General features: G+C 35.0%; 1 protein-coding gene across 1 annotated transcript in view; it reads left to right on the forward strand.

Annotated features, from left to right (window-relative positions):
- Nucleotides 1-23,395, forward strand: part of RPGR (retinitis pigmentosa GTPase regulator) — a 53,289-nt gene that overhangs the window by 10,388 nt on the left and 19,506 nt on the right. Inside the window, exons 5-13 of the mRNA XM_030457679.1 lie at nt 1,556-1,714; nt 3,210-3,359; nt 7,757-7,915; nt 14,758-14,913; nt 15,399-15,523; nt 16,627-16,809; nt 18,502-18,667; nt 19,967-20,073; nt 21,889-21,954. Coding sequence (XP_030313539.1) covers nt 1,556-1,714; nt 3,210-3,359; nt 7,757-7,915; nt 14,758-14,913; nt 15,399-15,523; nt 16,627-16,809; nt 18,502-18,667; nt 19,967-20,073; nt 21,889-21,954 — 1,271 coding nt within the window. The remainder of the gene's footprint in view (nt 1-1,555; nt 1,715-3,209; nt 3,360-7,756; nt 7,916-14,757; nt 14,914-15,398; nt 15,524-16,626; nt 16,810-18,501; nt 18,668-19,966; nt 20,074-21,888; nt 21,955-23,395) is intronic.

Below are 23,395 nucleotides of genomic sequence, written 5' to 3' on the forward strand. Positions count from 1 at the left end.
GCTTTTGTGCAAAATTACATTAGGAATCCCAGGAGTACTGATGAAGCAAAAATAAATTAAAATGGGACTATAAAAACCTGGGATTCTGATATCCAGTTCTTTGAATGCTTCATTTATTCTGAGCCAATGCATTTATAAAATAAAGTTATATAGGCATTTCCTAGAATAGAGAGATGAAAAAAACCAGCTTGATGGCATTTGAGATGTGGTTAACAATTATCAATATTTCATTTACACCCTGTAGAGATATATTAGTAATTTTTAATATATCTGTACTCAAATTTACCTTTGACAAGTAATTTAACTTTAATAGTGTGAAGTTATATATTTGAGTAAATACAGTAAACCTGAATGTTTTCAAGTTTTCAAATTTTGTTGCATTTTGGTTAGACAAGATAGTCTGCTATTTCAATGACAAGTTGCTTTATTAAGCTATAAATAAATAAATTGTAAACATAAACTAAAAATTAAATTTTTAGAGAGACATTATACAGAGAATTGATGCAAATTCTTGCTGTGCTTTTTATTTTATTTTATTTTTATTTATTTATCTTGCTGTGCAATTTATGTATTGGAATAACCATCTTTGTGCTTTCAACTATTTAGCTTGCAGTAATGTTATAAAGAGGACTATTTGATTATTAGGCAGTTTATATATGTGGAGACACTAAGCACTGTATTAGAATAAAACTGCGTATTTTAATAACAATTGAGTATGCAAAAATGCGCAGTGTAAGTATTAGTCACCTTTAGTGTACACCCTAGCTAGATAATTTGTGGCCATTTATATAGAAAGGTCCATTTATTAATTGTTTGTCAGTTGCTTATCACCTTTGTGTCTGGATTTTTGTTATGAACGGACCTTATCTTTTTCATCATAGATGAGCACTTTAAATGGGAAACATACTAAAATTAAAAATATAAATCTTCAAATTCTCTTAAGTTGAAGATATCTATTAGTTTACCTTCAATTCTGAGATTCTAAAACAAAATAAAGTCCTATTCAATTAAAGAAAAACTGATTAAAATATCAAAATGAGTAAAACATTTCTAATAAAAACCTAAGTAAAAATATATTTTATTCACAGTAATCAAAATTCTCAACTTACACATCCATTAACTTATGTAATAATACAACTTCAGTTTTCTTGCCTGTGACATCATCCATGTTTTTAATTTGCATTTATCTTAAAATATACGTTATGTGGAAAAGGAGCTTATTCTGGCTGCCAGAGCTACTAGTAGTCATTTTCTCAGAACTCTTGCAGAACTTAAAATTATGTTTACTTATTAGGTCAGTCTTCAGTATGGTGGAAAATGCAGCCAAAATACATTTAAAATATTTAGAAAGTTCTGATCCAAGCATGTGCTGGAAAGCCTCCTTGCTAGTTCCAGCTAGTGTTAGCTTGAGGATATCTTGGGACAGTTGACTCCAACTTTGCTGCAATGTTTTTCCTCTGAAAATTAAATTACTTGCTCCAGTTTCTCTGACTTTTTACCACTGATGAGAATGTCTTTTTTTTTTTCTGTTTATTACATGTTTTTCTGTCTGCAGAAAAAGGAAATGTGTATGCTGCTGGAGGTAACAGTGAAGGCCAGTTGGGATTAGGTGACACAGAGGAAAGAACCACATTTCATGTAATTAGTTTTTTTACCAACCAGCACAAGATCAAACAGCTAGCAGCTGGATCATACACCTCAGCAGCAGTAACTGGTGAGAGCAATTGCTGATGAAATCTGTGTGTGTCCAGCCTGGTGGTCCAGGCAAACATTAATTCCAGCATTCTGTCTGCATATGTTGGTATATTTTCTATGTCTCCCTGTCTTCTTTTGCTAGCAACCATAGTGATTTTTTGCTAGGCAATTGCCTATTTCAGCAGTTTGGTAATGGGTAGTAGTTTCATTAACTTCCTAGGATTTTTGTTACAGTCGACTTTTTCCATGATTGATGGCCTGCAACAGAAGCTCAACCTGTATTCATTTAGTGGGAGTGCTTGCAAGGAAGACAAGTGTGAATACCCTCAAAATGGGAAAAATCTTCAGCTCATTTCCAGGGAAGCCAACTGCAAAGCATGAATCTTATGCAAACTAAATTTTTCTAATTTACTGCAGCTGTTTTGGTCTGCTGGTACAGACTGTGCAGCTGTGTTATTACTAATTCTGAGAGAGGCCTAAACTCCCTGGTTTTTCCGATGGCAGAACTATACAGTTGCAACATGTTGAAGTCCACAGAGTTCTTACATTTTCAGCCACTGGATGGGTGGTCCTTTATTACCCTATAATCTAATAACTCAATTTTTCCTGTAAAGCATCTGTTTCTGTACATGTTTAGGGTAAGTTACTGAGGCTGCCATTTCGGAATGTGGCAGAGAACGTAAGAGTGTATGAGAGACATGCTAGCCTGCTCGTTTGGTTTGTATTTTTTTGTAACAATTGCTTTCTCCTTTGATTTTTAAGTCAATATTGAATGATTATAGTTCCCAACAGCATCTCAGTAGCACTATAAATGTTACATTTTTTTAATTCACAACTAATTTGCCATCAGATAGAAATAAGTAGAAGAAGACCTCATGTCTTCTTTAAAACTCTAGAATTTTTCATGTTGTTCACTACCTTTGTGTTTTTCACTGTTGCCATTGGTCTTTGTGTCACCAGAGGCTGGCTTTAGTAAACCTGGAACAGTTATTGTGGTAGTTTAAAGAAAACAAAAGGATGTTTGGTAATACGAGAAGTGAAAGATAAGCCAAGAATAAGTGGGACATATACCAAAGTCAGAACAGAGGATAAGAAAATGTTGACCTGCTACTAGAAATGACAAGATGCCTTGAATTCTCAGTACTATTTTCATACTGACCTCTGGCAACTGAATTGTTCTGTATGCTCAATCTTCCTCTTTTTGAAGGAATGCTTTTCCGTTTTACAAAAAGTGCAGGAAAAGTACTGTTGCTACTTATATTCTAATATCAGTTGATGACTAATTGTTCTATGTCCCTTTAAATTTCTTTTAAGTTCTATGTCCCTAAAATTTAAAGGATGCTCTCTTACTTGAGACTGTTCAGATGCATTGTGTTAAATACCATTTTATGTCCCTTACAACATGACAGCTAGTAGTATCACACATAGATTTTATGAAATACTCTTAAATTACTATATTAACTTTTTATTAGTTTTGGTAGTAAATCTGCTAACGATTTGTGTCTTCATTTTAGAGGATGGGCAGCTTTTTGTCTGGGGTGACAATTCAGAAGGCCAGATTGGCTTGGCTGGTGAAGCCTATGTCAGCATCCCTTGTCAAGTGGATGTTGGTAAACCTGTTGCCTCTATATCCTGTGGATATTATCACTCTGCCTTGGTAACAGGTAAGAGAATGGGAATATCAGTTAGAGGAGACAGGCTAGTGGTTCTTAAACTGGTGTCTCTGTGAGGCATTCATTACTTTTGAAACTAGATATGACATAGTTGTTTAAAACTGCCCTGTATCAGAAAGCCAAATATGTCATTGTGTGTCACATTGGGAGATTTTACCAGAGATGGGTTTGGTAATATATGATAATAAGTGATTTATTTGGGAAACTTGCATGTAGTCTTATATGTAGATGTATATTATTCTTGAACTAACAATATTGTGAGAAAAAACTCTATTTGACTCTCTTCATTTTCACATTGTTGTGCAAAAGTATATTTGAAAGACTTACTATCTTGCTACACTTTATTTATTCATGAAGGTTATGACAAATCCAATAAGTTTTTTTGATTATTTCTTTTTCTGGTGATCAAATAATCATCTTCATCTTCTCTAGAAATGTAAATTTTTAATAGACTTACTATGTTTTGAGGGAAAATTAATCTCTTTTGCTGGCAGTGCAAGAGTGTTGTCAAAGTTTGATGTTATATCTTTAAGTTTTGCAGTCAGTTAAGCAGGCAGTATATAATATGAGGAGAAGCATATCCTAGAGTAAGTTGGTGTCTGATCTCTAACCCAGTTTTCTTGCTTCTCACCTCTCTGTTGATTTCCAAAGTGATGATGCCCTGCATTTTTTATAATGCCAGTGTGGGTGAATATATTAGTCAGTATGGTGCCATTAGATATGAACATCCATTAATTCCTCTCTGCCATATAGATCTACTTTATTAAGTTTTACAGTTTAGTCCCCACAGAATAAGTAAAGATTTCAAAGGATCGTATAGTTTTAATTGTAAGGCTTTTAATGAGTACCCAATAACTCTTTAGTCAGGTACTTTTCTTAGGTTTATTAATAGATGTTACTTTTCCACGTACAGTATCTATACAGCTCTCTGAGAATATGATGTTAAGAGAAAGAGAGCTTGTGGACAAATGCTTATTAGGTGTTATGCTGCTAGTGTGCAATTTTTATTACAGGTGTTTCATTACAGTAAATGAATGAAGCTTGTGAGTGATCAGGGGCTCAGCACCTGTTAGGAAATCTACAACATAGCAAGACAGATAATTGTGGAGCATTTGGAACATGCATATTACAGGGATAGGATTTTTTTCCCCAGATTGCCCATTGGACATGGAATTATACCTTCAAGTATGTTTAAAAGTTTGCCTAGCGTAGTAAGTTTTACATGTACTTTTATTGTATGGTTTTATTTTGTATAATACAGAGTGATTAGTGTTAGTTTTAGTAAATATTTTTGGAAGAAATATCTGGAAAAAAAAAATGAAATTGGAACTGTTCATGTGAGTGTATAATCTGTATTAGTTCCCCTCAATAAAGTAAACCAAAACTTTTTTTAGATTGTGGTTGTTGTTACTATATAAGAAATTAGAGAAACAATGTTAATGGAAAGCTTTCAACACCAGTAACTTATCAGTTATTAGAATACTGCAGAATTACTGTATTTTGACTTTTTAAATATGACTTGTACATAAAAATCATCAAATAATGTACTATCCTTATTATAAAAATATTAATTAATAGAGCTGCAGGATGTAAGACTTGATACATGTTGCCAGGCTGAACTGCTGAGTATGGCACTGTATGGTTCCCTTTCTTAATATTTATGTTTGGCATAAGCTGGATACTGCCTACAATAACTTTTAGGATCACAGGGATATGGGGGTTAAAACTAAAAGTTGGTTAATGGAGATACTAGAATACATGGTGTGGTCACAGAGTGCCCTCTCCAGGGCAAGGATGTTCATTAATAAGAGATTGTTGAGAAAAAAAAACTGGTGAAATACAGATTTTAGCTCTTGTTTCTTTGAAATAGCTGATTTTATTTAGGTTTTTTTAGCAGTCATTTGTGTTTAAGGAATTTAACCACTGTAAAGCCAAGTGCAATGATAGTTAAAATGGAGTGGAATCTTGACGCAAAACTTTAGCACATAAAACCATGTTTTTTGGAAATTGCACAGTATTCAGTCACCTGAATTTTTACTTCAGTTCTGCATTCCTCCCTTGGCCCCCAAAGTTCCTCAAATCTAGTAACTCCAAAAAGATGATTTGCCACTTTTTTTGCTGCCACTTTTTAGAATGCCTTCCTTGCAGATGATAAATCAACAAGTAAGCATGTCAGTTACCTGACAGGTATGTGTTGGCCTCACTGATGGCAAAAGCGGTTGTAGAACAGAAGAAGAGAATATTAATATTTTAAATAAAGAACACTTTTGAAATTTAGACTGGGCACAAGGACAGGCAATGGCTAATTCATTTCTGTACACAAATTTGGAAGCTGGCCTGGTTGCTCAAAATGCATTTGAAAGATGATTGTTCCCTCCGTTTTCTTCTGACTTTATTTTCATCAATGAATTCAACCAAAAAGAAGTTTCTAATTTCTATTTTCCGGACTTCCTGTGGGCTTTTTCCCAGTATCTGTTTCCTTTCTTTTTGGAAACTTGGGACCTTGGGTCCCAAACTGGAGGTATGCCTTAAACAAAGGAACAAAGTAAAAAAGAGCTGAAAATCTGTAGCAAGTATTTTGAGACTGTATATGTATCTATATATCTTGACTAATCTTTGACTGCACTCACTTAGGAGGGTACAGTTTTTCAGAAAGCATTAATCCTGGCAAACATATACAGCTCATTTGTCCTCTGGAGGAGGCGTTTTCAACCAATTTGGTCTTGATTAAATACTCCTAATTTTTTTCTTCATTTATCTGAGGGATTATAGAGTGATTCTTCTGTCTACTGCCCTCATTTTACATTAGCCAGGTCTTCTGTCTTCTCTCATCTGCAGTACACACATTTATTTGCCCATGAGGGGCAAAGATAGTTTTCCATTTGCTTGCTCATTTCTTTGACTTGCTCCTGTGACCTAGAGTTTATAGCAATACAGAAAATGTGCCAAACTAGGGAAGGCTGAACATGTGAAAATATGACTCTCATGAGAGAAGAAAATGCAATAACCAGGCTTCATTGTGAACAGAATGTCCCTAAAATACAGATGTACTGCATGCATACTGCACTCAAAATGGATCTGGACTTGACTGGATTCTTTAATGCTTGATAGCTATTCTTCATATTGTTTGCCTTAAAGGGATGTGTAATGTATTCAAAAATTGCTTTAATAAGTGGGTTTATCTTTGTTAGCTAGATTATTAAGTTGAAAAAATGTAATAAACTTGATTAGTTTGGGAAGTCTGTGGAAGCTTGGCCATTTGAATCTCTAATCCTATTAATTAGATTGTGATTGGATTAATATTTGCAGTGCAGCAGTGTTTAAAAAGAAATGCTTGTCTCTTCAAAGAGAACTGCATAAGCAGTTAACTCCCAAGTGCTTTGGGGGATTTATCAGCTCGTTTCTAGAAATATATGGCAGATCCAAGAGTACTTACGTTCCAAAAAATGTAGTTCTTTTTTTTATTGGGTTTTTTTTCTTTTCACTTAGAACCCCTAATAAAGTATCTTTTTGTCAATTGAATGTTTTGGTTACAGAAAGTCTCACATTGTAGTTGAATTTTTTGTCACTTGGGCTACTATTTTCGAATAGAAAATTGATGCTGCTGCAGATAACCATTAAGTATCAGCCTGTCAGAGTATTTCTACAAGAAGTATAAGAATAAAGATCATAATTAAAACAGTAAAACAAACTGAGCAAAGAAGCCTAAACATAGTCTACAGTTTAGATATGAAAGGCAAAATACTTTGCAAAGGCAAAATACAGTGGAGATAATTTGCTATTTCTTGAAAAACACAGAGATTGCAATTATTCCAAAGCACTGCTTGGAAAAGAAGTGTAGAAGAATGCAAGGTGGTGATACATACAAGTAAACGAAGTTACAATATTACTGGTGTAGTTTGTGTGCACAGGAAAGAAAATTTCAGAATGAGAGAAAAAAGTAACAGCATCTGGGAAGAAGAGCTTACACCTCTGATGATGATAGCTGGAAAACACAGCCACTGTCCTGTTCCATCATCTTACTGAGGAGAATGTGGCTCTCTGAATAAACTGTGGATGGCAACTCTTAATAACCTGAGCCCTGTGAAACCCTGCAGGAAGCTCAATATTAAGTAAGATTACGTTGTCATTCCCTGGTTGCTTCTCTGTGCAGTTAGGGCATTCAGTTAAGATACCAAGTCTGGCTGGTAGCCTTAATGGCCCAGGAGCCTGGTACTTGGAGAACCTGTGCTGTTGTGAGGGGGAGAAGTGATCTTGGAAAATACAGAAACCATATGCAGTAGTCTGATTAAGGCTGTCCTACTGGTTTGTGTCTGCAGCAGTCTTAACATCTCAGCCCTGCCTCTGAGCACATGCTGGAAGTCCCTCTCTCTTCTGTATTTTCACAGGAGATGGTGAGCTCTACACGTTTGGAGAAGCTGAGAATGGGAAACTGGGATTATTGCCTGAACAACTGAAGAACAATAGAGTCCCACAGCCTGTACTTGGAATTATGGAAAAAGTTAATAAGGTTGCTTGTGGTGGAGAGCACACAGTGGTGCTGACGGGTACGCAATTTATTTTAACCACACCTTAATCAGTAAAATTAATTTACTTTAATTTTTTTTTAAATTAATTTACTTTAAATAATTTACATCCCACTGAAATGTAAGATGTTTTAGTGATCCCAACTGGAGAACCGATGTCCACAAAGGAGGTAGGAATCTATGTAACAGTTAACCTAAATGCAGGCCTGTGCTGTGTCATGCTGTGCTGCACAAATGGTTTGACACTGACTGATGCCTGGGCTGCACATAAGCCTTTGCTGCAGGATAAACTTTGCCAGCTAGTTGTAACAGAGGAGCTTACAGACAACTTCCAGTGGTACCAGTGGTTACACCACCTGTATGTCCTTGTCTTTATCTCAGACTTCATCAGCAAGTTCCCATGCGAATGTCCTTTTTCTTTGACAGTAAAAATGAGGAATAGAGTTGTTTTGCTTGTAAGAAAATCCTCTAAGAGCTAAAGTGACTAAAATAGGGTAGCCTTCCATGGTTGGGATCTGTGTTACACGCTGTGGATGGCTGAAGACCTATTCTATTCCACACAGCACAGAATTCCCATCTTCTGAAGGGATGTAATATTATTGATACCATCTCTCTTTTTATAGTGTTAGCTCCAGTAAATCACATTTTAAGATATACTTGACAGAGCCTGAGTGCCTTTCTTACTGGGACTGTAACAAGCCAGTGCCTACTAAAGCAACAGAGATGATTTATGTTCCCTTGGAGGAGCTTGAAAGTTGTACTGTATTTAGAGAAAATCTTCCATTCTGTAGTAAATGTAGATGATCCCAATTCATCTGTCTGTTAATAGCGATGGAGATACACAATCTACTGGAGACATGAAGGAATTCAGTATCTTTTTTGTGATGCATAATTTGCCTGTGATTTGAAGCAGAATCTTTTACATCCATGTAAAGCTGATAGCAATACAGGCATTCAACATATTATACAAGTTATAAAATTCAGCAAATACAGCTGTTAAGTATTAGTTCATGGGTTTGTATGTATAGTACTTGGAAGATGATATACGGTGTATATTACTGCACTATTAAATAATTGTGTTCCAATAGTAAATTTGCTTTTCAAAGAGATACATGCAAAGTATTGTTAGCTATTAATTTCCACAACTTCTATCCTGAACTCCTGTACTGTAGAAGCAGGAAAGGGAATTTGACTTTGTTCATAGATGTTTTTAAAAATACCATCTTTAGCTTGTAAAGAATTCCACAGCTGTATAATATGCCTCTAATAATCTCCTACCACATGGAAAAATTATAAAACCAAAGAGGTTGTATAGGTAGAATTCTTTAATCTGTATTTTGAAAATGCTGAACTCATCTGTTGTCAGTCTGGAGGAGTGCCTTTAAGCTTACATAGTCAAAATTACTAAAATAGAAATTGAAAATCTAACAGATATTTTAAGTAATAGGATGGTGTGTTATACTGTGAGCTGCTAGAGAGAATAAAGGTTGAAGTGATGTTTTGGGAAGGTTATGTGTACCGACTAGTCAAGCTGCAAGATTCTTGGGTAGGTTAAAATATCTTTGGGAGAAGTGTGAAGAGGAAATAACAGTGCTGATCCAGGAAATAACTGCAAACATTTGTACATGTTTTAATGCCTTTGTGTCTTCTGCCACCGACATACAATATTACTCTGTCAGTGTCCTATGTCATAAAATAAGTTTCTTTATATGAAATCAGATTATCATTATTCAGGAAAAAATTACCATAAGTTTGGGGGGCAACAAATGTATAAATTGTATCATTATTTTATGGGTTATAAAATTAAGTTCTGCAGAAAATGTGATTATCATTATTGCTTATTTTTCTAACCATAAATCTGAAGCCAACCAATAGATATTTTGTTTTAATGGTATTTCATGTGATAAAATTTCATTGTAACAAATTACTGCTACAGAGATTTAGTAGGAAGATGTAGACATGAATGACATGAGCATTATAGTGAAATAGGTAGAAGAGCTGGAACAAAGAGGCAAAATATGAATGCCAGAACCCAAATACACTGGAGAAAACACCATAATAAATCAGTGTCTTAGTGTTTAAGATTTATTTGCCAATAGAAACAGATTCTGTAGTAGATAGCAATTAAGATATTCAGTCTTGGCATAGCTGACAGTCCATGATCCAAGTGCTGAATATGAGAATATCGAGTTGAGTCAAGAGAAGAGGAATACAATATCCTCCAACAAAATACATTTTCCTAAAGATTGCTGAAGTGAAGGATCAGATTGGTATTTTTTTCATGTAATTCAGCTATTATTAAGTAGACCACAAGTGTGCACTTCTGGTGCACCTAAGATATTCTGAACAAAAGAGTAGAGGATAATGGAAATACTGTCTCAGATAAAAAACACTTTCAGGAGTGTTAACATACAGAAATGTTTTTGACCCCAAACAAAATTGGGAAAAGAATTGGGAAAAGAAAGAGATTTGGACATGTAATAATTTGAAAAAGTGAGCGTATCATACATGCATTATAGGCTTGGCTCTCAATTTTAATCCAATACTGAAGTGTGTATTGCATATTGTGATGAAGTGGCATGACCACAAATTAAGAATCCTGATCAGGAGTATGTCATTAAAGAGGAGCAGAAACCCTTAACACCTTTTAAGCTTATTTTTCTAAAAAAAGAATGTAGTACAACTTTGAAGAAATTATGAATTTAATGTATAATCTTCCATGACAATGCGTAACAGTATATAACAAAGTGGTTTCCATCTTTTCAGGGTCTTCCCAGTTTTTCAGGGTCTGCCATTTAAGTCATAAAAACTAAAAGTGAGTGACTATCATATATTACCCTATTTAATTTATGTCATTTAACATAGGAATAAGATAGGAGAAAATGTTACATGGACAAGTTGCACGTCTTGGCTCATTTCTTATAATCATTTCTATTTAAGGCTTATCAAATTAGAAGAAAGAGTAATCCAGTTATCTAACTGAGTACAAGGCAAGTTTCTTCCTGACTCTCATACATAATTAATCTATTCCAAAGCACTAAATTTGATTTCTTTCTTATAACTTTTCTATCTATCTATCTATCTATTTATTTTTGAGGGTGGTGAGACACTGGCACAGGTTGCCCAAGGAAGCTGTGGCTGCCCCCTCCCTGGCAGTGTTCAAGGCCAGGCTGGATGGAGCTGTGAGCAACCTGGTCTGGTGGGAGGTGTCCCTGCCCATACAGAGGGGTTGGAACTGGATGATCTTAAAGATCCCTTCCAACCCAAATCATTCTGTGATTCTATATTATATTGGCAATTTTTTAATGGTAAGAACTACTGTTATCTGGGTTATTAAATTAAACTCCTGTTTAGAATGGCACTAGCAAGTACTAGAGTAAATGGTAGAAAGTATATGTTGAAATAATTTTTTTTCCTCTGAAACTTCAAAATAGGAAACTCAGATTTTTTTTCCAGAGAGCACAAAAAGTAACAGCAATGGCAGCAATGATTAGGCATAGAACATTTTAAAGGTGAAGGGTTTTAGAAATATTGAATATGGTGTTGGAAACCCTTCACAAGTCATTGCTACTTCTGCCTTTAATGTTTGTAGAATGAGTTAAAAATTATATCATACAAAAGCTTTTGCTCGCGACCTGTTCATTCCATGACAGTCTACCAGTGAGTTCACAAGGATTGTATCCTAATACCAGATGACTTCTCTCCAGCAAAAAAAAACCTGCATCTGATGCCTATAATTCTTCCAAATGTTTACAACTGAAAAATAGTCTGAAGCAATCCCAATTTGGTTACTTTTTCAATAAAGCTTTTTAAAAGATTGAATAACAAGAAATTGTGAACCTAGAAACTGGAGAAGAAACAGATGGTTAGGAGTGGTCTTAATATCTTCCATTTTTTCAGATGATAGTTCCTCTGGGAATAGTCCTCCCTGTGAAAGGATATATTACCTTCTTTATTCTCTGAAGGAAGGGAAAGCAAAGATATGCCTTCAAAGGAAAAGTGAAGCAGTCTTTTGAGAATAGATCATCTGACATAAAAATACAGGACATCGATGTGTCAGTATGTAAAATGTTATATTTTTCATCTTCTTTCTCAAGATCTTTTAAAAGAAAAGAAAGACAAGATAGCCTTTAGACAGAGAATGAAAAGGATGAAAAAGGTCTACCTTTTCATGACAGAACTGACTATTCAAACCACACAGGATTCTCTGGATTTTTCAAGCCATTTTTAAGTCTGCATGCTATTTGTACTGAAATCCCCAAATCCAGTTACTGGCTCTGGTAAAACCGATTATTGCGTCAACAGCTTATTTTTACAGTAACATTTTTCAATATGAACTGTTTAAAAATAAAGCTATAGTAAGCATGAATAGTCTATTGATGTAACAGTAGAAGTAGTATTGCTAACTAATAATAATATTTATAACAACAACAACAATACTAATGTTGAAGGGAAAGGAATCTATGTGGAGAGAAACAAGCATACCTCTCTGTTTCTTGTTTTCTTCTGTGGGTTTTTAAATTTGTCTTAAGCCTTAATTAAATACGTAGCAAGAATGCATGAGTCTTAAAAACACTCTTAGAGATCACTCAGTTCTTTCAGCAAAGAGCATGTATTAAAAAAAAATCTGAAAGTTATATAGAGTTTTGCCAAGAACTATTTTATTGATAGTAAGAACAGTTCTGGAGATGAAAGAGCTGTTATATACTCCAGAAGATGCCTACAAAAGTGGAAGATAGGAAGTTACAGGGAAATATGCCTGTTCATATGAAAAAGAAAATGTAGGAAGGGGAAGCAGTCCCAGCTCTCAGGTGCTGGAATTCACTTGGAACAGTGTAGCCATTGGTTTCTGTGCAAGCTTTGAAACCACTTCTCTTCATCCTCCAAGAGTTTTTCTTAGGAACTTCCTTCCTGGAAGCCAAGGCAGGACTTTTCTTCAGGTTCCTCTGAGTGCTGTTGATGTCTGAGCCTTCCTCGTGACTGACTGATGCTCTGGAGGCAGCTCTGCTTCCCTCGTGCTGCTACAGCCATCTCTTTCCTCTCCCCACGGACCACTCTGGTGCTGACTTCACCATTCTACAGGAAGCTAATATCAGAAAAAAACCCAAAATACAGCTTACTGAGCTTATCTGGATCAGCAAGTAGCCAGGTTGACAAAAGAGACAGTGCAAATGAGGACTGAAGAGGAAAAATGGGCGAACAAAATCTGCCCTTTTGCAAGCAGAGTGTTTTATTTGTTTCACTCAAAAATATCATTGCTGGGACTGAAGACAGTAAGAGAAAGGTGACTTTAATTTGCCCAAAGAAAACTCTTTTAGGAATAGTTTCTTGATTTTTGTGCAAAAAGTCTAGATTGTAAAAAAATTTCTTACCATTTTCCTTTCCAAAGATTTCGAGAAGGTTTTGGTTTCAAGCTCTGAAGTTTCCAGTAGAGGGAGCTTTACTAAAGCATTTAATAATAATAAACAAAACAGCTTTTCTCAGTATTTTTCATCTACCATGAAAACGTGTGAGACCATTGGGTGTTTTTTTTTTTATGGCATGAATTCGTGACATCTTAATATGTAACATTTGAAAAGGGGCAGAAAGGGCCTGTCCTAGGAGGAACATTTCCATACGTCGTGTTACAGCATTTTATTATGGTTCCTCTGAAATAAAAATTCAATGTAAGTTAGTATGTGTACTTTGGTAGGAATAAGGAATCTGGTCTGTTCTCTGATTTCTTTTTCCTTGATAGTAGGGAAGGATTTTTTTCAGGGAATGGTAATGCTATTGGATTTTAATACCTCTCCAGTTTGTGGCTCCTCTGAGAACTTGTTGGCAAGTTCTGAAACCATTATAACTACTAAATAAGCTACTTCTGTAGCACTAAAACTTACTTTGGTGTTCCAGTGACCTGCTTTCCTTTACACAAAGAGGTTCTCAAAAATCAAAGATTCTCCATTCATTGTTATTCCACACATTCAGCTGCAGATACCCACTCCTTTCTTGCTTTAGAAGGTGGTGAGATTCTTGATCTGATGGCATCTGTGCAGCAAGAGCAAGCATGCTCTGCACCCATATAAATGACAATGATATAATGACATTGCTCCCAAGTCTCAGTCCTTTTTGCTTGTTGTAGAGTATTTTTTGTCCCTGAATCTTTTACCAGAAAAGAGGACAGGGAATAAAATTCCAGGAAAACTTGTCCTTTCCCCCAAAGAGTATAAATCTTTGAATTTCCCTATTTAAGCACGATCTCATCAAGATTTCCAAGTCTTCCCCTGTTGTGGTAGAGTGCCAGGGATGGACATACCAAGAATCTTTATTGCTTTGGGCAAGTTCTCATTCTTTTTCCTGGCAAAAAACCCACAATCCATTAAATGAACAAAATATAAATGTGGAAATATTATTCTGTCAGAAGATAACAATTGCTTTGTGTTGTCTGTATTTAATGCAGGGGCTGGTTTGTTAGCTGAACAGAATACTGAAACCTATTCTGTTATTCTTCCAATCTCTTCTTGCACACAAATTGAAAACACACAAATATAGAAATATTGCAGTCTTGTGTTAATTGCTGTAAACTCCCATCTATTTTTTGTTTGTTGATATTTTGTGAACATGTGATCAGTGGATTATTTTGTCATTATGTTACATAATTTATTGCACAATGAACCATTCAGAATTATTTTCTGTATACATTTTAGTGTCCCATTTTCTAGTTTTTATTTTGTTATGAATTGATAAATTTAAGTTGGTAAATTTTTTAATTGATAAAATACTGCTTTTTGATGTGATGTCATTTGACTTTTACTCGGCTAATAGAAAGCAGATTATAATGTACATATCAGCATATTTGTTGTTAACTGCCTGTACCTTTTCAGAAAGAGATGTGTATACTTTTGGACTTGGACAGTATGGGCAGCTGGGACATGGTACTTTTATTTTTGAAACTTCAGTACCAAAGTCTGTGAAACACTTGAGGAAGCACAGAATACGTAACATTACATGTGGGGAAAATCATACTGCTGTAATTGCAGGTATGTAAGTGAAAAAACCTGAAATGCAATTCCAATAACTCTGTTATACTCTAAAAACTTTTCACTTAAAAAGAGCAGTAGAAGAAGACATATGCAGACTTACTAGTTCTAAAGGTTAAGTGAGCTCCTGAGAAAGCCAGATTTGACATTCGGAGTTTTTTATTCACAGCCCTCCCATGCATAGTTCTGCCTCTCTAACAAGTATTGTTGTTTAGAAGCCTTTGTTTTGCTATACTATTTCAATCTTAATGTTTTCTTGTCATTTTTTCCTCCAAATTTTCTGGACTAACTCTTAACACTCAAAAGTATGTTGTCTGAAGATACACATATTTTCAGATCATAATGTCTGCTGAAAATTCGAAATTAAGTATTCAGATTTTACTTCAGGAAGAGAAATATTCCTTACTTACATGGCCTGTTACTTTGTAAGGGTTTTGTGCTGAGTCTTTGTTATTAATAGCATCCTTTTTTTTTCCTTTATACAGAGAATGGCCTCATGTTTACTTTTGGAGATGGGCGACATGGCAAGTTAGGTCTTGGAGAAGAGAATTTTACCAATCAGTTTGATCCCACTCTGTGTTATAATTTCTTGAGGTTCACAGTCCTTTTGGTAAAACCTCTGTTTATGCTTTTCAGACATCAAAATGTTGATATATTTATGAAATTAAATACTGATTAATGTGTTATTAATGAGAGTAGAGATCTTACTATAGGATTATTTTTTCCTACAACGTTTAGTTAATAGACAACACAAAAGAAAAACAAACTGTATTTACTTATCACATTGTTAGTTCAGTTTAAATGTACTTGGCATGGACTAAACATATAGACTGCTTTTTAGTGTTTTATTCAGTAGCACTGTGCTGTAGAATTGGTAGTAGCTTGTAAAATAGAATGTGTGTTGCTTTTAGCTTGTTGACAGTTGGTGGAAGCTAATAACTTATTCTGTAAACACTGGAGTGACATCCTTTTTATTTTGACCATTATTTGTACAGTGAGATATTTGTAAAATCTTAGTTTGAAGAGCTGCTTTTTGTAATCCAACTTAGATCAGAAAGGATAATACAGTTGTCTTTTATGGGCATCGTTTTCATCTGTTGCCTGTGGTGTACAAGAAGTAAATATCACAGACTTGCCAGCATAAAAAAATGCAAACAAGACTCAGGACTGAGCAAAATCTGGGACAAAAGCCTGTGGCTCACTTCTGTTTGTTTACTGGACTTGGAGTTTAAGGGAGTTTTATCAGAAGTGGTGAACAATTTACACTTTGTATAAAGTGAAATCTCTGATCTTCACGTAATTATGCTTTGTCTATTGGAGGGTGTAGGACTTTGCCTAGCATTTTGTGATAAAATACCTGGGCTTATATTACTGAAGTTATCAGTGTTGCCTGCATTTGACTTGCATCAAAATAATTAGCTCCAGTCCCTTCAAAATCAGCTGAAATATCTTTGCTTTCTCCTGTATCTATAATTTGATAGACATATCCTGTGTTCTGTTCAATACAATATATTGAACAATAACATATGTTGTATTTAAGTAAGAAAAATTAATATAGATCACTAGATCACTAGTCATTAATAACTGTAACTATGTACTTTTTATCATGCTGACACAATTAGGAGCTAAACTTTAAGCCATTTAACATCTTTACTATGTTTTTCTTGTAGTTTAAGTCCCTAGAAATAAGCAGACCTTTTTTTGGTGTTGTAGGTTGCTTGTGGTGGTTGTCATATGCTAGTTTTTGCTGCTCCAAGAACGAAAGGAGCTGAAGAAGTACTCTTAGAAGATTTACATGAGAGCCATTTGACTTCTACTATCTCTAAAATGAGTGAAGACTCCCAGATAACAAACACATTACAACTCACATCAGCACGACTTCGACGTCGGGAGAGGGTAAATCCAGAACTGTTTTAGAGTTGTTAGCCTTGTTTTAGGAAAGAAAATAACTGTTTTAACTAAAATTATAGGAAATAACCAGCAGATAAATAGATATATATATTGGAGAGGAGATGGACAATCCTTGTGTCTTTCTAAAGTTGCTCCTTCCTTTGCTTTAAAGTATAGTTAATGGAGAGTGCTGACTTGGCTGCCTTTCTTATCAAATGTGGGATATAGGTCAAGGCTATATTGAAACAATCAACTAATGAAATTTCTTCCATTTCATTTACATGTATCTGAAAGTAGAACCTGAACCTTTTCTTTCTACAAATTACATATTTTCTTTTTATTTTTTTTTTATTTTGGAGTGAAAAGTGTATCACTAGTGTTTAAGAGTTCTTTTATTGCCAACATAGAGACTACAGTAGGCCGTATCATAATTCATGTGTCCCCTTACCATACCTTTTGCAGCCCCAGTGTCCCAGGACCTGGAGGCTTTGTGGCTCCCTGAACCCCAAACTTAACCCTATTTGGAATTTGGGGCTGAGGGCAGGTCCCTAGCCCCATGGTTGGTCCAGATTAGAACTGTGTGGCAGGAGCAATGTTGGTCCAGTCCCATGCTCTCTGAGGCATTTCTTTTGCAACACCAGTGGACCTGGAACTGTACACTTTGTGGCTCCCTGAACCCTAACCGTAACCCTACTAGGATTTTGGGGTTGAGTCACCTACACCATGGCTGGTGTAGATTAGAAAGGTCCGGCAGGAGCTCTGTTGGTGCAGTGCCGTGCTCCCCTTAGGATACATTTGTCAGCTGTATGGTCCATGGAGCTGAGAACTTTGTGGGTCTCTCTAATCCTAATCCTTGCCATAATTCATAAATAGAAGTATGGGTATCTACCCTCATCCCAAAATTGATGCAGGGAAAATATAGATATTGCTCAGATTTCAGTTATTTATTTTTGTGGAGAAGTCTCGGGGGTTTTTTGTGTGTTTTTTCTTTGTTTGTTTTGAGGTTTCTTGTGGGGGTTTTTGTTTCTTTTGGTTTGGGGTTGGTTTTGTTCTTTATTTTTCAGTTTTCTTTTTTTGTTCTTTTTTATATAGAACCTTTTCTGTTTTATTTTTGAAAAATGTCTTGGAAATTTTTTTTAAAGTGCAACATACTCTTCTTGATGTTCCCTCTGTGTCCTTGAATAGGTTAAGCAAGTTCATAGTTTATAAAAGCAAAAAGTTTCCCCAATAACCTTAAAATGATCCTTTGATTCTGTAGCTACTGAAAATAGTAGTTTCTTCTCCTTGATTTCCACTACACATTCCTTGTAATTTCTTTAGCAGCACAATGGGTTGGATCGTTTTACTTACCCTTCTGAAAATTAACTTCCACAAAACCACATCTGTTTTATACAAATGTATATTTGAAAAACTAGCATTTTAATTTTAATTAAAAATCAAAATTCTTTTTATCCTTTGTTTGTATTTTAAAAGACATCCTTACGTCTGTTACATAGAAATGTCCTAAAATGCACCCCTATTTGTCTCCACTTTTTACAATTAATTAAAATACTCCCTAACTTTGGCTTGTGCTTTGCATACTAAGTTTAAACATTGTATCATTAACTAAAGGACAATGCTATTCCTAAGTTAAAGAGCTAGCTTACATTTTATTCTTTTACTCTTACTCTTAATTTTTTGTTTTTTAATTTTCTAAAGGAAAAGTCACCAGAACAGTTTATTCGAATGGCACAAACTCTGCCTCCACTGGGAAAAAGCTTCTTAAAGTCTTCGTTGCCTGTGACTAGCAACACTACCCCATTTAGTTTTTCTGCAATAAGTGTCCCTAAACCTGGACCTGTGGAGAACAGAGACCATGAAAAAGGTGAAGTGTCCTTACATGTTGTAGCTGTTTTCTGAGAATTATTTAGCTTGCCTCACATAATTCATTAATAAATGCTCAGTTTGAACATGCAAAATACTTTAAGTTCAGTCTTCCCTCAAGAGATTTTGGTAGAACACAGAAATGAAATTTGAGAAATGCATACAAGAATTTGCCTCACACGTGGTTCATGTTTGAAAAGCATGCTTAAAGATTTAGAGGAGAACTGAAAAGAAAAACAACTTCATTGTACCTGAGTTTCCTCAAGCCTGTAAAAATCATACTTCACAAAAATACTATAACACTAGTAATTATTTTCTCCACTTTCACAAAAAAAAAAAAAAATACAGAAAAATAATAGGAATAGTTGTAAAGAGACAGGAAGTCATACAGAAGACCTTGAATAAAAAGGATTCTTGTAATTCTTATAGGAGTTTCCATCTTCTTTTGGAATTACAAAAGTACTCTTCACTCTCTGTTATCTATGATAATAAGGATTTGCAGTGTTCTAGCTAATGCAAAAGCCTGGATATCAGTGATAGTAATACCGTGCTGGCCTTCTGCACAGATTCGCTGGAGCAGTTCATTCAAACCCTCCATTTGGGTTCCTGGGTGTGAATGATTTCCTGGGAAGAGCAATGCTGTGTTAAAGTTAGCTCAGATTTATTGGACAGTCAAATCCAATTTGAAAGTAATTAATTCAGTTAGAATGGTGATGATTATTTGTAAAGCTGCCAGCATGCATGTCCATTAGCATTTCTGGTTCGATGAAAGCGATGCAGTGAAATTTTAATTGCTTTACAGTCTTCTGAGGCCTAAAACTTCAGGGGTATTGCCATATGAAGCTGGTGATATACCTGATGAACCTGAGGTGAACCTGAAAATTATGTAGGTACATATTTATAGTGCTGCCTTGGAGTTAAGCCTACTGTCTCTCCAACCATTCCACAGATAATGTGCAATGTACAAAATATGACTGCAACAAATTTAGTCTATTTGGTACACTGTTACTAAAGAGATTATAGAATAATAAGTATGTCCCCATTTGTACTTAGAAAGCCTGCAAAAATGGTCAGAGATCTACAATGCACTAAGGCCAGGTTGCTAAGTTACCTCATAATGTAATTAATGTAATGTTAATTCTGACAAAAAGGAGGTGGAATTCTGTCTCTTAGTCTGAAGGATTAAGGAATCTCAGGACTCAGTCCTGTGTCAGTACAATTGAGATTGTCTTTTTTACAGGATTGAGATGTTCTCTTTGCTTGCTCCTATTTCATTTACTTCCCCCATTTTACCTTACAGAAGAGAATAATCAAAAAGATAAACCTGGTGAAAGCTCTGCAGAAGAAGATTCAGATAATGAAAATGATGACAGAAACCTTGGGGATACTACTGACGTCTTAAATATGGTAATATATTCCACTAATGAATCTGTGATTCCATTTTTTTTTTTCAGGAGGAGAGTAAAGCAGGTAAATCTTGTTTAAAGTTCTAGTACGGAACTCCTTTACAGAAGTCCTATCCCAGAACATCATATGTGGCATGAAGAAATGTTGACATACTGTTAAATGAGCATGCATTTCATATCATCACTTGTAATGTTTATTTTCATTTTCCAAATATTGGTGTAATATCAGATTGAAGCAGTCCACATAGTGCAGCCCCTCCCCACACTTCAGCTTTGCATATGCGAAAGCAAAGGAGAAGGATGCTGGATGCCACATGGTGATCTTTGTCTCTGACCTTCCTCATCTTGATGATTTCCAAGAGAAGAACTGCAGGAAATGAAACAGAGAGCTGTCTTTTCCTGTTCGTTGAAGAGTTTTTTTAGTACAGGTGGATCATATTAAAGGGAAAACCAGAATGCAGACATTTTTATTATTTGGTGATCCCCAAGCATGTTCCTACGTATTTCTTTTATTTAAGAAGTATGTTCACCTTATCACTTGTGCACCTTTCCAAAATATCTTTTTCTCTTGGCAGATAGGGTATGTCCTGGCCTTAATGCAGTGTTCTTTTGTTTTCTGTCTTGTCTTTTTCTTGTTTTTTGTCTTTTTTTTAAAAACTTCAACGGAATGGAAACAAATTAGTTCCTTACTGCTGACTCAGCTCAGGATATGTTGTCACTTGTGCCAGAGGGATTGCAAAGATTGCAGGAACTGTTACTTGTTTTTACTTAACAGAACTTAGTAATTTCACCAGCTGTTTGTGCGTACTATGTAAAACTTTTTTTCATTCATAGGAAAAAATGTTCTTTCAGACGTGACACGCATGGCCTTCATTAATTTACTGACTTGTTATTTACAACATATTGAACACTTTCTGTGCTAGACTTACTTCTTTCTGTTTTAGTACCCGTTACAAATTGGTTTTAGAACACTTACCCGAGTGAAACAGCAAATTTGAGAAAAATCTGTCGAGCAAACCTGTCAAAATACAAATTAAAAATTATTACTCTTCTTGAATCTGAATATAAATAATGTTACAGCATGGTTTCAGTTTTTCTACCCTGTGACAACATAAATCTTATTGACAAATATGACAAGAGGAGGAGAAATTTTTAGTGTCATATTGATGATACAAGTTCTTGGGAGTCAGAAACCAGAACTGTTGAGAAAGAGTTTGGTGGTCACACTATAAGCAGTTAAAAAACAGAAGCAGAGAAGATTAACTTGTCATTTTCAGTATATGAGGAGGGTTGGCCAAAATCTCACTGCTTGCCCAGCTAATAGTATTTTACATTGCTTTGCCTTTTCTTTTTTTGATTTACGTAGAAGAGATACAGGCATTAGACTCCAATTAAAATTTGTGCTGTACAATGTTTCAATGAACATGTTCTTTCAGGTCTGTGGAATTAAAATGGATGTTGAGGGTAGGGATGATAATAGAGTAAGGTGTTACATTTGTAGCAACAACTTCAGGGTGAGTGTAAGGTGGATCTAAAATGTGCTTGTGGGCTGTACTAGGAGGAGGAATGTAGCTTTGAGTCTTTACAGGCAGTGTAGATGTTGATATCTAAGCTGGTTACCATCATTTACTGTAAGAAGTAAATGAGGGAGTGGAAGTGAATTAGAGGATTTAAATGATCATACAGATTTATCTCAACCTAACTGCAATAGTATTAATATGTTCATATAATTTGTAATAGCTCTGTTTAGTTGGTCTTTGCTGCTGCTTTCCCTATTATTTTTTTTAATGTATAACAGAGATCTTATTCTTTGCAGACACATGTGATGAAACTGAATCCCAGTGACCAATCCTTAAAATTGTCACCGCTCCAAAAACAAAAGGTACTGTAACTAATTATATATGCATGTATACTTATATTGGTGTTTAAAAGATCTACAATTCTTGTATTATCCTTGAATTTGATTTTTTTTGCTTTGAGTTCTAAAAAAGCTCAGCAAATTTTATCTGTCTTCTCTTGCTAATTTTCTGAGTATCCATGAGGTAAAATTCTAAGAAACAGACAAAAGTCAGAGTGAATTTCTTCAAGCTCATAGAACTCGTCATATCCAACATAGCTTGAAATGAGAATATATAGTACTTCACCATTGTAAGAAAAAAGGCTATCATATTCACTTTGTAACTTATGCTGATAACATACATTTCTACTAGTTTATTGGTATTAAAATATCTTCATTGGCTTTGGGGACACAGTGTAAATATTTTATTTACAGAAATTCACCGTGGATTATATTTAAAGTATATTTAATACTGGTTTTAATGTTGAAATTAATATGCTTTTTATTACCTTTTCTATTTCACTCCTAAAGTAATATGAGCATTTCAACATGTTGGTATTTTTCATTATAACTTTATTTTATATTTTAAAAAATGTAAAATATTTTTCAGGATTTATTTAATAAGTAACAAATTTAAAGCAGAGAGGCAACAGATTTTCAGACTTACAGAAAAGGTATAACAGTGAGTGCATCAGAACACCTCCCAAGGGGAAAGGTGGAGGAAGGTGTAGTTCTTTCCTTCTTTTGGCACAGCCTCACACAGTCCATGTTCATGAGCTTATGGGACATGATATTGGCTGCATAGTTCTTCTTGCATTCACTTCGAGTGCTTGGATAGTGACAAAGGAGTTATAGTACATTTATCACCAACAGAAAGTTACGTTCTTCTAATTTATGCACTTCTTAACTCATGTTTCATGTGAAAGACTGTAGCTTTTATTCTGTCTTTTAGTCTCCTCATACAAATAGTTTCTTTTCTTGTTTAGATGTTTTTGTAACCTTTTTCTTTTGTTGTCATTTGTCCTTAATGCTTTCCTTCTCTCTTTTTAATTTTCTGCTTCTCATGTGGAATAGAAGAACAATAAAAATGTGAAACTGAAAAGAGATGGTAAGGGTGGGATAAAAAACAAGGATTCTGATTCCGTGAAGAAGGGCTCAGATTTAGACTTTGACTCTTTACAAAAGCAGCCTTCACTTTCAGAATTACTGGGACAAGATTTAGAAAAAAGTAGTGCCTTTCTAGAGAAGCCTGTAACCAAAAGAATTACAATAAAAGCAAAATCTGACCGAGCACAAAATGTCAACACTTTGAAAAGGGATGTTCAGCAGATTACTAGGGACAAATGTGGATCAGTGAAAAGGGAAGAATCATATGTGCAAACCCCTCAATTTTTCAGAGAGGAAGTATCTTACAATCTTCCCACTGAAAACCAAATTCTGACTGAGAAGGCAAATTCTTCCGATAAAAAGGCAAAAACTGTTAAAT

This window comes from Calypte anna, chromosome 1 (genome assembly GCF_003957555.1).
Source record: "Calypte anna isolate BGI_N300 chromosome 1, bCalAnn1_v1.p, whole genome shotgun sequence".
Classification (NCBI taxonomy): Eukaryota; Metazoa; Chordata; class Aves; order Apodiformes; family Trochilidae; genus Calypte; species Calypte anna.